This window comes from Rutidosis leptorrhynchoides, chromosome 6 (assembly GCF_046630445.1).
Source record: "Rutidosis leptorrhynchoides isolate AG116_Rl617_1_P2 chromosome 6, CSIRO_AGI_Rlap_v1, whole genome shotgun sequence".
Taxonomy (NCBI): domain Eukaryota; kingdom Viridiplantae; phylum Streptophyta; class Magnoliopsida; order Asterales; family Asteraceae; genus Rutidosis; species Rutidosis leptorrhynchoides.
In genome coordinates this window covers 413229945-413244963 of record NC_092338.1, presented here as the reverse complement: position 1 = coordinate 413244963, position 15019 = coordinate 413229945, and the positions used below count along the sequence as shown (strand labels likewise).

The window sequence follows — 15019 nt, the reverse complement described above, 5'->3', positions numbered from 1 at the left end:
TTATAACTTCATACATTTATGTTGGATCTAAGTTTCTATAACTTATGGTCTTCCAAATTGTTTAAAACAAGAGCTTATGAGCTTATATACATTTTACAAGATAAAAATCTAAGTTTCATAATTTATGGTTTCATTAAAGTGAAGATCCAAGTTCTATAACTTAGGATTTAACTTAAAAACACTAGATCTAGACTTTCTAGTCTAGGATCTTTAAGATCTATCTAAGATCTAAGTTCTACAACTTAAGATCTTGTTTATTTAGTTTACTTTCAAGTTTATAGTTTAAAATTATTATTATAACTCTTGTATGTGTCGGCTCTAAGATCTTGATGTAACTTTGGTTCATCAAACCTACTTACAACACTAAAATGAGTTGTGCTACATGATGGTCAAACCTTGGTTAAGATGATGCAAAAACATCAACGAGTTGTACACTTGAAGCTACAAGCATCAAGGATGAGAACCGTGATGAGCATCAAGCACCAAGAACCCACCGGAACACCTTACTTACTGTTTTCTGGAACTGATCAGTAACCTGGGCTACTGGAAAAGTTAATTTCCAGATTTTTCGGTTCGAGTAGATGACTTTTCGTTTAAGACTCGTCTTAATCCGATTTACAGTTTAGGATTTATAGCCTTCCGAAAGTCACTACACCCTTTTAACGTTGTGCTGAAATTTCTGACCTACTCGCACTTAAACCGTCGCCACGGTCAAACGAAGACGAGTTTGGATCTGAATTTTGGTCAGCAACTAGTGGACTCACATACGGAGCCATATCCACTGATTACATGTCTTTTCGATTTACGTAGAGGTCGTAGAAGCTGATCGAAGTCAGCCTTTGCTTCGGTCTCTATTCTTGAATGAAACTTACTTTACCCTTTTTGACTTATGATGAATGATGATGACACTTAAGACCTATGTTACATACTTTTAAACCTTTGGTACGATTTACTGACTTAGTAACTTTTGACTTAGGTTGAGGACTTTTTGGACCAACCACTTGCTTACTTTTCCCGAATCAACTTAACTACTTTTCACTGTGAGTTATAGCATCCCTTTTTACTTTAAACTATTTTGGGAACTGAGAATACATGCGCATTTTACGTTTTACATACTAGGAACGAGTACTTAAACTTTATATATGTGTGGGTTATACAACGGCATAAACTTTCCCCTTAGCTCGGTAACGTATAGTCATTGGTCTTTGAACCGGTGAACGCGAATCTTAGATATGGATCTATAGGGTTTGACATCCCCACTCGGGCTAGTAGCGCTAGCATTTAACGGGTGTTTAATACTTCGTAAACTTACGCACTCGCCAAGTGTACTTTTAGGGGGTGTTATTTACGTTAAGTTAGTTACCAAGTGCCCACGATTATACATATACTTTATCAAACTGATTTGAATTTCTGGTTTAAACTGATGGTTGAAGCACTGAAATCTCGTGTCCTACATTACATCACTGATTACAAACAAACTATAGCTCACCAACATTCGTGTTGACTTTTTAAGCATGTATTTCTCAGGTGCTTAGACGTTGTTGCTTCCGCTGTTAGACTTGCTATCTTGGTGTTACAGACTTGCTGTGTTAGACTTCCGCTGCATTACTTAGAGATGTCTCAATCATGGAACTTTTATTTTGCATTCTAACTTACGTTATTTTCAACCAATGGCTTTATAACGACCTTTGGGTCACGTACTTATATTTATGCTTCTATTCATAGAAAGCACGTTATCTTTTGTAAAACGCTATATTTTCATGAATGCAAAAACTGGTTTTCAAACAGCATATAGTGTTTGACCTTGTAATGATCTTGTTGTTGATGATCCGTACACGATGGTTTTGTACGGGGCGTCACAGTTGTCGAATTGCTAGCTTGTATGCGGTATTGTGTTTGTGATTGCAAGTAAGTAGGTTATATATGCATACGTATACTTATTGCACTCACTAAGCGTTAGCTTGCCCCTCTCGTTGTTTATCTTTTTAGATGCAGGTGCGAAGAAGGGAAATGGGGTTGTTGGATACTAGTTCCCCATGTTGGAATTGTGTTGAAGCTTTTGAAGCCGCCTAGCGTTTTGGGTAGTTTAGCCCCAAACCATGCTCGGGTGTAGTTTGGATTAAAACTATCATTTTAAGTGGGTCGAACTTGTATTACATTTTATTAATGGCCTTCGTGCCTTTTGTAAACATTAAACTTGTGATATTGTTAAATGGGATATATGTAACCGTTTAATTGGGCGCTAATGGTGTTTATTTTTAAAAAAAAAATTTACTCGTGTTTAATACGGGTTGGGTTGTTTCAATTTGACAACTTTTCATTCCACTTTCTTGGTGTTTGCTTAAGACCATAAAGTGACTTTATTAACTTACACACTTTTGTATCATTTTTGTTAAAATTACCTAGGGGTGAAGTCATATAAATTTCCTCATCTAAATCCCCATACAAAAAAGCATTGTTGGTGTCTAACTGAAACAAAGACCAGCTGTTATGTACAGCTAAACACAACACACTCCTAACAGTTACCATTTTCACCACAGGTGAAAAGGTTTCATCATAATCCACACCTTCTGTCTGACTATAACCCTTAGCCACTGATCTTGCCTTAAATCTTTCTATTTCTCCTGATGACTTGTACTTAACTCTGTACACCCACTTACATCCTATGGGTTTTCTGCCTGGTAGATCTGTTACTATCCAAGTATTATTCCTATGTAAAGCTTCTATCTCACTATTCATAGCTTCTACCCATCTACTATCTTTAATAGCCTCAAAATAGTGTCTTGGTTCAACAGTTTTATTTAACATAGACACAAAACAAAAATTTTCTGTTGACAGCTTTGAATAGTTAACCACCTTTTTCAATACCAAATTTGACCTTGTCATTTAATACAAATTCTTCAAATCTTTTTGGTAAGGTTGTAACCCTAGAAGACCTTCTTAAAGAAGAAGTAGGTTCAATTGAGCTACTTCCCTCAGAATTAGAAGTATTGTTCAATCCCTCAATATCAACATGTGTTGCATTGGGATCATCTGCATTGGTAGACTTAGTATTTGAGTCATTTCCATAATTCACATCCTTTGTTGACACAGAATCATTAGAGCCCCCTGCATTTGATCTTTTATTACCATGAAGATCATATTCTATGTTAGAAGAAGGAGAAATGGTTGACTTAGCACTACTACTTCCTAATGCAGATTTCCCATTACCATCACTGTAATCAGTTTTACTTTTATCATCATAGGGATCTTCAAGGTTATCAAAAAAATTTAAATGATCAAGTCCTGAAATCACATCAGATGTAATTTTAGAAGACATTTTAAAAGGAAACACTTGTTCATAAAATTTGACATCCCTAGAGAAGGTCATAAGCTTTGTATCCAGATTGTATAACTTATATCCTTTTTGAACATTGGAATATCCAACAAAAACACATTTATCAGCTCTTGAAGCAAACTTATCAGAATTATTTAACTTTGTGGCAAAGCATAGGCAGCCAAATACTCTTAAATGATTAAGAGAAGGCTCCCTTCCATATATAATTTCATAAGGTGATTTACCATTTAAAACACTAGAAGGAGTTCTATTTATCAAGTAAGTAGCAGTTAACACACAATCACCCCAAAAAGATAGTGGTACACCCCCTTGAAACAAAAGTGATCTTGCCATATTTTAAAAGATGTCTATGTTTTATCTCCACAACACCATTTTGTTGTGGAGTGTATGCACAAGATGTTTGATGAACAATGCCTTTTGTTTTGAAAAAAGAATAAAGAATAGTATTTAAAAACTCTGTACCATTGTCACTTCTTACAGTTTTTATGTTTTTATTAAACTGTGTTTGAAACATTTCAACAAAGTCAATGATATTTTGGGATGTATCACTTTTTGATTTCAATAAAAACACCCATACAGCCCTAGAATGATCATCAACTATGGTCAGAAAGTACTTATAACCATCCCTAGTAGCTACCTTATAGGGACCCCACAAATCTAAATGAACAAGTTCACCAATTTCTTTGGTTTTGTGATCACTCAAAGGAAATGGATATCTTGTTTGTTTAGCTTTGTGACAAATCTCACATGGCATTAATTTTTCATTTCCATAAGACAGTTTATTTTTAAGAACATGTAAAACTGGATCAGCTGGATGACCTAATCTATGATGCCAAGTGTACTTTGACAACATACACACATTTAAATCAGAAGTGCAACAAATATTATCCTCACCAATACTATCAAAGTAATACAGACCACCCTGCATACTACCAGTCCCCAGAGTCCTGCCCATCACTCTTCCTTGGGGTAAGTCCTGTACATAGCACTTATATTCATCAAAACCTATTAATCTTTTACTATCTCTAGCAAGCTTACTAACAGACAGAAGACTCACAATATATTCAGGAATAACTAAAACATCAAACAAAGTTACATTAGATGTCAATTTATAATCACCAATAGTAGTTATTTTTGCATAAGAACCATTTGGATGACCAACAACAAGTCCTAAATCAGAAACATCTACCAAGTTATGTAACTTATTTTTATTATTGACATAATGTTGATTTGCTCCTGAATCTATTATCCAACCAAATGTATTAAGGTTAGGGTTATTTCCAGCCATAGAAGCAAAAAATTGACTACTTGACAAATTAGAATGAAACTGATTCGTGTGTTGTATATTACCTGCCATGTTAGCTTTAGGTTCATCAGACATATTGTTGCTTAAAAGGGATAACAACCTTGATATTTGATCTTCAGATAGAGTCAAGGCACTTTGTTTCTCTGTAATAGAACTGTTACTAACAAAACTTTTAGTAGAATTGTTATTAGACCATGAATTAGTGCTCTTAAAACTATTGTTTGTATTGTTATTACCCTTTCCTTTGAACCAAGCAGGATACCCAACCACTTCAAAACATCTATCTATGGTATGACCAACTTTATTGCATTTTGTGCATTTAAGATTAGGGTTAGGACCCTTTCCAGTTCTAAAGTTATTACTATTAAAACCATTAACAGCATTTGAAGTATTTGAAGAAGTTTTTGATAAGAAAGCAGATGCTTGTAATTTTCCAGAAATAGATTTTGAAGAATCTCTATGTGATTCTTCTCTTGAAAGAATAGCATATGCAGACTTGATGGTTGGTAGTTGATCACTTGTTAACAAATTACTTCTTATGAGAATATTTTTCATCTAAACCCATTAAAAACTGCATTAGTTTTAACAAATTTCTATGTTCTTCTACTTTTTTTGCAGCATCACAGCTACATGGAGGTAACTGAACCATAGACTCAAATTGTTTCCATAATGCATTTAGTTTATGATAATATTCAGCTAATGAAGAACCACTTTGTGCGGAGAAGCAATTTTATAGAGTAAATTAAAGACCACTGAACCATCAACTTTGTCATATGTTTCCTTTAACTCTTTCCAGACTTCTGAAGCAATTTTTGAAAAAATTTGACCAAGATATAACTCTTCAGAGATAGAACCTAAAATCCAAGACAGTACAACAGCATTACACATATCCCATTGTTTTGCTAACACATCATCTTCTTCTTCTTTAACAACAGATTCATCAATAAATCCAATTTTGTTTTTAGTTTCAAGTGCCAAAGTCATTGCACATGCCCATACCCTATAATTCTCAGTACCCACCAGTTTAACACTTATTAGTGGAGTACCACTTATATCACTTGCATGCAAATAAAGTGGATCACCAAAGTCTAGTTTACTAATTAATGTAGCACTAGTTTCAGAAGAAGAATCACCCATTATAACAGATCACACAAGCACACAAAATCAGAATAAAAGTCAAGAAGACACAACAAGTATCTTTAAACAATCAAGATAATCAACAACATACACCTAAAGAATATAACAGATATTCTAGATAAAGAAAGATGATTAACAGATATGCAACAATAAACTCCTAAAGAATATAACAAATATTCTTGATGCAGATAAAGATGATTAAACACAGAAACACAAAGAACAATCCGGATCCAACCTATAGGCCAATCTTCTTAGCACTGTAGCCGTTTGTGCTAAGATCAATTGCTACAGAGAAGGTGAGAAGAAGACTTACAGTGATTTCTCCTTACTTTGATTCAAAAGAACAGAAGTGAAGTGCAGCGGAATGAACTTACAATTCTTGAGAAATCAACCAATGTAAGAAATCACCAAAGGTCTTCGTATTATTACTAAGAACCTAGCCTGATATACTTGAAGAAGAAGACACACAAAAAACCCTAATTCGTGAAAAGGCCCTAAATCAATTGAACTTCAATCGATGACCTAGAACACGAATTCAATCAATGAATCTTCTTCGCAATGAAGATATCAGATCAATAGCTCTGATACCATGAACAATTTTAACAAACAAATGAATCAAATCAATCACAGATTGATAGAGAAAACAAACCAAACAAAATCGATTAATAATCAAAAATACTGAATCCAAATGATGTCAACTAACACCACAATTACAGATCTAAACTAAACCATTCATAAACTAGATGAAACTATGATTATCTCTAACTAAGAGAATAATCTCAAGAACAGAATGAGAGAATATTGAATATGTAGAAGGTGAATGAAACGAATGAATGACTCTGGATACCTAAATCCCTTGACTCTTATACTGTATAACGACCTAATGGAATAATTTAACTCTCTCAACCTTCAAGAATGAATAAGTTACATAAATAACCCCTTAACTTGATATTATGACTTATAAAATTAAAGATGTTAATATCATTAATTTAAGGGGTCTTCTTAGCCTTCAAGACTGCAACTACTGCAACAGAATCCACATCATGCTGCTCCAGTATGTCCACAAGCTTGAAAACCTTGAATAAAGCTGATACATGCTCTAAATACAAATATCTTCTAAACTGCACACCAAACAGAGCAAGTTAGAATTATAAGTCAAGATTGGTTTTTAGTTATTTCTTTTAATAGTATATCTAATAGATATATAGATACAAGGATTAAAATAGACATTATATTGTTGAAATAAATTTAGCATGTTTTTTTTTACACTTGTATTTAAGGGTAATTGGGTAATTTTATGAGTTAAAATAACATTGTGTTTTGGTGCACTAGGCAGGAGGCCGTGTTTTTGTATAACTCCGTTTTCATAGTTCACAAACGCAAATAATCAATTCTTAAAATATTGTTTTTTTGTTTTTGTTTTTTTTTTGTTTTTTTTTGAAAAGCAATATATTATAAAACTCGAGGAACGCAAAATACAACAAAGTTTACAATGCGAAAGCGTAGAGATGCCGAGCTAGAATCCTACGCCAACTAAATTACAAAAAGCTACGCACTAATAAGAATAATTACATAAGCAAGGAATTTGGATTATGAAGCCAAACATGCCATTCGGTTTTTCTTTTCTTGCAACGCTTCGCGACCCAATCGTAGCTCAAAACTTGAATTTCACTAAGTGCATTTGGAGGAGTCCACGAAATCTTCTTAAAAACTTTTTGGTTCCTATTCTTCCAAATAAGATAGCCACAAATTATTCTTAAAATATTGTTACTAGATTATTCACTTTTAAAATTGTCAAACACCCTCAGAATATATAACGAAATGTATTAGTTATCCATAAGTTTTAATGACCAAAAAACTTATATGATTCAAGCTTAGTAACCATGGATTTTTGATTACTTTGTTGTCATGTAAAAGGTTTGAGATTTTGGGCAATTTGTTAAAGGTCAAAACTGGATGCTAAAAGCACTCACCTTGTTGTTAACTCAATCAACATGAGATTTACACAATGAAATTAATGTTTATATCTAGATGCATGAATGTGCAAATTGATCATTTCCAAGTAAATTATAAGGTATTTCAATATTTGTGTTATAAGAAATTAAGAATCACACACATAAAGTCTACGAAATTGTCACATAATATGTCACGCCTACGCTAATGATGTACACAAAACGTATTTTTTTTTTCCCTAAACACGTTTGTTAGAAATTTGTAAATTCTTTTACACTTTTGCTATTTGTTCTGTAGATATTCACTTCACTCATTTTTATTGTGACATTGCAAGTTGAGTAATAATGGTACAAAAACTGTGTTGGACATATCAATTATGACAATGAAGGGAATCATATCATGTTTGTATGGATTCAATTATGCATTTCGTAAGTCCCCTCGTTTGATGTTTCACTGTTTTGTATTAAATTGTTTACTTTTTTTGATGTTTATGCAATTAAGGGTTGACTATATTGTAGCTAAACCATTTGACAAAGTGGGAACATTTCTTGAAATTCACTTGAATTGCATTTAAAACCTCCCAAAATTGGGCAAATGTGATAGATTTATGGCAATTTTGTCTATAAATCTTGCTATTTCTTGTTATATTCACGTGCATAGAACATTTTCGACGGGAAATCTCTGAAGGCAAATTAATTAAGATCGGTCTTTAATTATTTTGTGTTGTTTGTTATGGTAACCTTTTGTAGGGTTTGGTGTGTTTAGTTTGGTGTTTAGCGGGCTTTTTGGTTCCAGTTTAGCCAAATTTTGTTTTTAGTTTTTATACGGTTCGATAGACGAGGCTTGATATAGATAGTCCATTCTGTAGTACCGCTTTTCAGGTACGAACTTCATCGGAGTTCTCCGTTGTATTTTTCGTTAAAGACGTTTTCTTTTCGAAAACTTTTTACGCTATTTATTAAAGTTTTTGTTATTTTGCCAAAAAAAATGTGCATTGTCTTTTGGCTTGAAAGGGATCTACTTGGGCCTCTATTTACTTGGGCCTCTATTTAGTTTGTGTACCGTCAACAACACGTTTCTTCAATACCGGCGGGCCGAAAGGGATCTACTTGGGCCTCTATTTTAGAAGTGGGCCGAAATCTCCATAATCTTGAAACCTCATTCGCATTCTCTTTTAAGAAACGTGTTGTTGACGGTATACAAACTAGATTTTGGCTTGAACCTTGGCTTGGGAATTTTTTGCTTAAAGATAAATTTAATAGAGTTTTAGACTCGAGTCAAACCACAATGCTACCGTCTGCGATTGGGTTCATTGGGCTGAAAACCTTGCCCATCTCAGGGAGATTGCTAGGAGACGTTACCAATCTTACTAATGTTTTGGCTAGTTTTGTCCCTTGCAGTTCATGTATCGAAGGCTGGTATTGGTCACTAAGCCCCAATGGCGTTTTCTCGGTTAAAAAGCTCACGGACCTCCTCACACGCGCATATTTGGCTACTTTAACTCATACTGTCTCAACTATTCGTAACCGTCTAGTACCTTTAAAAGTTGAACTATTTGTGTGGCGAGCTAGGCATAATAGGCTCCCAACGAGAGTGGAACTAGACAAACGCGGTATTGATTTAGGTTCGATTCGGTGTTCAATCTGTGATGATGGTTTGGAGACGGTTGAACATTCGATCATTTTTGCAAAGTGGCCAATGATATTTGGCCTCTTGTGTTAAGGTGGTGGGGTTTTATCCCGCCTCCTTCACGTAATCTGGCGGATGTGTTTTTAGGCCATGGTGAGCCAGGCCACGCGTTTTTTCACCCAGAAAGTAAACAAATTTGGCAAGCAACGGAATGAATCACGGGCTACATGATTTGGAGAAATCGGAATAATTGAATTTTCTCTAAATCCAAGCTCATTAGTGATCTAGTCTTCAAAGAAATTCAGCTCAAAAGCTTCGATTGGATATCAAGCAGATGCAAATACCTCAATCTTGAGTGGGATCGATGGGTCTCATGTCCCCTATCCTCGTTGGCGAATGTTTTTAGGCGCTCTGGAATTGGCTAATAGATATACCCTTCATGCAGGTTTTTTGCCCAACTCCCGGAGTAGTTGTTTTGGAGGGGAGAATTTGGAGATGGTTCGGGGTGCTTTGTCATTGAATTTTCAACACTGTGCTTCGTTTCCATCTCAGCTTGTCTTCTCAAGTAAAATCTCCTCCTTAATGATAATGAACGGACCAAGGTGTTTTCCTACGATACCGGTGGGCTTATATCTTTCGTTTTTTTTAGCCGTTAGATCTTTTTTTTATCGTTTTCATAGTTGTAATTTTCTCGTTTTGATAGAACATGGCGCTTGTAAATGTCTTATTATTATTCAATATATAATAAAGTTTGTTTGCTGTTAAAAAAATGTATTTGAATAAGTCATGATACATGATTCAATATACTAAATTTACAAATTTGATTTTTTATTTATTTATTTATTATTATTATTTTTTGAAATACAAAAAATATCATATAAAAGTCCAACATTAAATTTGGAATTGAATTCGCTGTTACAATAGCATGAGGGTTAGGATACCACAATGTCTACTGGTCTCGAACTATTGGCCAAGTATTTTGAATCAAAAAATACTTTGGGTACACTGACACAAGTGTACATGTGTTTTTTAGAAAGTATACACTAAAATCTAAAATGAAAGCTTGCATACATAATAAATGTACACATAGTTTATTCTAAATTCGATAAAGTACAAGTATATAAATCTAGATTGAAACTTTTTGTAAAATGAAATGAGAATAATTTCTTAAAACAAACACTCACGAATATTGCGAATATACACAAATAAATACAAATAGTTCATTTCCGAACTTGAATTCAGAAAGTCTCCACTTATATATTTTTTTTTTGAAAAGCAACTTGTATTTTTTTTAACGACGATATCGACATCGAATGTTTTCATTTGTCACACACACATACGTTAGAAGGAAATCAAATTCGCGACTACCCACTCAAACTCGAGTACATGAGCTTTTGTCTAGCCTAACATATCGTAAGTCATGGAGCAAATGACTAAGGAGAATCACACAATACACTTCTGCAAAAGCAGGTTACAAAAATGACTCGAGACTATATCTAACTGAGTAAAATGAAACAAAAAACTCGACTAAACACGTTATTTGAAGTCTGATGAGATGCGACTTGAATTAAACGACGATAGAACTCGGATTTAAAATCCATTGAAGCCAGTCAAGGTTAATCTTCTTAGCACGGTTAGAAACCCATTCGAAACTTTTAGATTGAAATTCGGCAAGGGCCACCGAACCACATTTGGAAGATTTCTCGAATAGCCTTTTATTTCTAAGATTTCAAATCGTATAACCTATGACCCATTCCACCACTTGGCAAAGTTGTTGACCCAATCTCGACCTACTATTTGCACCATTACCATGAAATAGTTCATATATTGATAAATTACGAAACGGACCAATCCCCTACCATCTATAAACGCGATTCCAAATGTCCATCGCGTGTTTACAAAAGATAAGGGCATGATCCATCGTTTCAATACCTTCATCACAAGATGGACTGCAAACTGAATCCAAGTCGATACCCCTTTTGTCAAGTTTCACACGGACTGGGAGCCATCTCTTCAAGGCGCGCCACACGAAGATCTGGATACTTTGGGGTAACTTATGTGAGTTTTTTTTTCCCCCGTAAGTTCAAGCTAGTAGCATTGTTTGAGTGATAAAAAATTAAGAGCTTATGAAAAAAAAAAAAAAAAAAAAAAAAAAACTAGTTCAACTAGCTTTTAAAAAATAAGCTTCTAGGTTATGAAATAAAAAATTACCTTATTATCCTTAATATAATAACTATTATTTGTATCATATATTGTCATTTTTTTGTCAATTTTACAACCATAAGTCCTAGCTCCAGCTGCTTTTTCAAACACTTACATAAAATATTAAGCTCTTTCAGCTTCAATAATAAGCTCTAGCTACTAGCTCCAACCATATACTTCAACATCTGACCACCGAAGCTTGGCTTGAGTGGTATGAGGGTGGAATCCAACTTGGGTACTGTCAACCGAAGTTCGATTTTCACTCTAAGCAGGGAGTTTACAGACTTTGATAGTACTACCAACATCAATGCGATTTGGGAAGGTCACACTGGGGTGGTTTCCCAACCTTCGACGATACTACCAACATCTTCGCGAATTGGGTTTCCTCCTAACGCGTGTGTGGGTGACAAATGAGAGCATTTTATGTCGATATCGCCGTTCAAAAAAAATATACTTCAACATCTGGTTATTTCACTGAACACACCTTAAATAATAAAAAAAATAAATGTAATTGTAACAAAAGTATAAAATGAAAGGTATATCCTAATGAAGAAGTATCGATAAAAAAAAATTATTCGGGCCATTCAGAAATATAAGTATTCTTAATCAGATATATTTTGTGTAATTGTGGTATCCCGTAACCATATTCTCTGATCACTTTGAAATGTGTTGATTGTGAAATTTGCAATCGAGAACTATTATAAATACTTAAATCATAAAAACAAGTTGCAAATACTTAAACATAAAACCCGTTGCAACCACCTTTCCAAGACACACATCGCTTTCTTACATTGCATGATGAAGTTATTTTGTAAATGCATGACTCTTTCTCATAAGATATGTTGATAGTAGATTTGTGCTTAAGATTCTTTATAAAGGTATCAGACCTCCAATCAGATAATAATTATATTATTTATTTATTTACTTTTAATGCAAGTTGTAAGTTCTGTTTGGAGTGGTCGACTCCTCGGGTTATTAGTTTGTTTCTTTTTGTTTGTAGGTTTGTTCTTGTTGGTTTGTTTTCTAAAGCTCGTTTTAGCTAGGTCGCCAATGTTAGGCTTGTTGAAGTAATAATCTAGAAAGTGGCATGACAAAGTCAATTTGAACACAACTACCATATAGTTGACAACTTGTTTACAACTAGCATATAGTTGTCAAGTTGTCAACAACTAGCACATAGTTGTCAATTTGCATACTACTTCTTCCATTTCTAAGTAGTATAAATAGAGCATCATACATGTTCATTTATACATCCCAAATCACAAGTGTTCTTGTATACTAAAAGAGTCTATGGAGAGTAAGTGAGTGTTAATCTCCTAATTACAAGAGATATAAAGATTGGTGTTTATCCTTGTAATTAGAGAGAAGTGTAATTCCTATTATTCTTATTAGTGAAACGTTTCTTTTCTTGCACGTGGTTTTTACCCTATTGGGGTTTTCCACGTTAAATCTTGGTGTTCCTTTATTGCTTTTATATCAAATATTATTAGCGGTTTGCTATAATTCGGTGTCGCTTTTCTCAACAAGTGGTATCAGAGCTAGGTTCTTATCTCTAGTGTGTATTAATCTACTTATCTAAGTAAGATTATTTGCACTCGATATAAGTTTTCAAGTACTATTTCTCGAAAAATAGTGTTGTCGAAAAGAAGATTGTAATTATAACAATGTCTACGAAATTTGAAATTGAAAAGTTTAACGGGAGTAATATCTCGTTATGGAAATTAAAGATGAAAGCTATCCTAAGAAAGGATAAGTGTTTGGCGACAATCAGTGGACGGTCATCCGAGACTGATGAAAAATGGGAAGAGATGGACGGTCAGGCTATCGCAAATCTTCATCTGGCACTAGCAGATGGCGTTTTGTCTAGCATTGATGAAAAGAAGACGGCGAAAGAGATTTGGGATCACCTTGTAAAATTGTACGAGACCAAATCACTCCACAACAAGATATTCCTAAAAAGTAAACTATATGCTTTACGCATGAGTGAATCCACTTCAGTGAATAACCACATTAATAGCTTAAATACTCTATTTTCTCAACTCGCTTCACTGAGTTGCAATATAGAGTTACAAGAACGTGCTGAAATTCTACTTCAGAGTCTACCTGATTCGTATGATCAACTCATTATCAACCTAACCAATAATATTCTCACGGAATATTTAGTCTATGATGATGTTGCAGCTGCTGTTCTAGAAGAAGAAAATCGACGCAATAATAAGGAAGACAGACAGGCCGGTTCACGACAAGTGGAGGCCTTGGTGGTTTCAGGAGGGAGATCAACGGAACGTGGCCCAAGTGGGAGTCACAATCATGGTAAACCGAAGTCTAGAAAGAAGAAGACATATACATGCTACAATTGTGGCAAGAAAGGTCATCTGAAGAAGGATTGTCAGAGTTTAAATAAATCTAATCCTCAAGGAAATATTGCAAGCATTTCAGAAGATGGGACTGCTTTAGTTAGTGAAGCAGTGGTAGCAAATGAAGGTAGAAAGACATTTGTTGATGTCTGGTTATTTGACTCGGGAGCTACTTTTCACATGACCCCTAGAAGAGAATGGTTCAAACAATATGAACGTATCTTAGGAGGATCTGTATACAATTGCAGTGATCACAAACTAAAGATCATTGGGATTGGAGATATCATTCTGAAGATGCACGATGGTACAGTTCGTACTATTCAAGGTGTACGACACGTGGAGGGTTTGAAGAAGAACTTATTGTCTTTAGGACAATTAGATGATCTTGGTTGTAAGATGGAGATACAAGACAAAATCATGAAAATCATAAAAGGCGCAGTTGTACTAATGAAAGGAGAAAAGATGGGTGCTAATCTATACATTCTGAAAGGCGAGATGATACGGGAAGCGGAAGCATCCATTGCTTCGAATAGTTCAAGTGATAAGGTTGCTATAACATGGCATCAAAAGCTTGGACATATGTCTGAACAAGGTATGAAGACTCTTGTTGAAAGAAATCTTTTTCCTGGTCTTACAAAGGTATCGCTACCTTTCTGTGAACATTGTGTAATCAGCAAGCAGCATCGCCTGAAGTTTAACACATCAACTTCTAGAAGTAAATTGGTTCTAGAATTGGTTCACTCTGATGTGTGGCAAGCACTAGTTCAATCCCTAGGAGGAACAAAGTATTTTGTATCATTTATTGATGATTACACTAGGAGATGTTGGGTGTACCCAATCAAGAGAAAAGCAGATGTGTTTGAAGTTTTCAAAGTTTACAAAGCGTGGGTTGAACTTGAATCTGGTAAAAAGATCAAGTGTTTGAGGACAGATAATGGAGGAGAATACACTGGTGATGAATTTGATAAATTCTGCAAACAAGAAGGCATCAAAAAGCAGTTCATGACGGCATACACTCCTCAACAAAATGGAGTGGCAGAGCGAATGAACAGAACCTTGTTAGATAGAACAAGGGCGATGTTGGCAACTGCAAGCTTG

At 34.6% G+C, this 15019-nt stretch overlaps 1 protein-coding gene across 1 annotated transcript; it reads right to left on the bottom strand.

The window, feature by feature from the left end:
- Positions 1–2848: 2848 nt before the first annotated feature.
- LOC139855114 (uncharacterized) lies at positions 2849–5780 on the bottom strand. Its single transcript, XM_071844364.1, has 3 exons — positions 5394–5780; positions 3800–5198; positions 2849–3645 (listed from the first exon to the last, which is right to left on the bottom strand). Exons 1-3 carry the CDS (start codon positions 5778–5780, stop codon positions 2849–2851), a joined length of 2583 nt encoding a protein of 860 aa, XP_071700465.1.
- Between the last annotated feature and the right edge of the window lie 9239 nt (positions 5781–15019).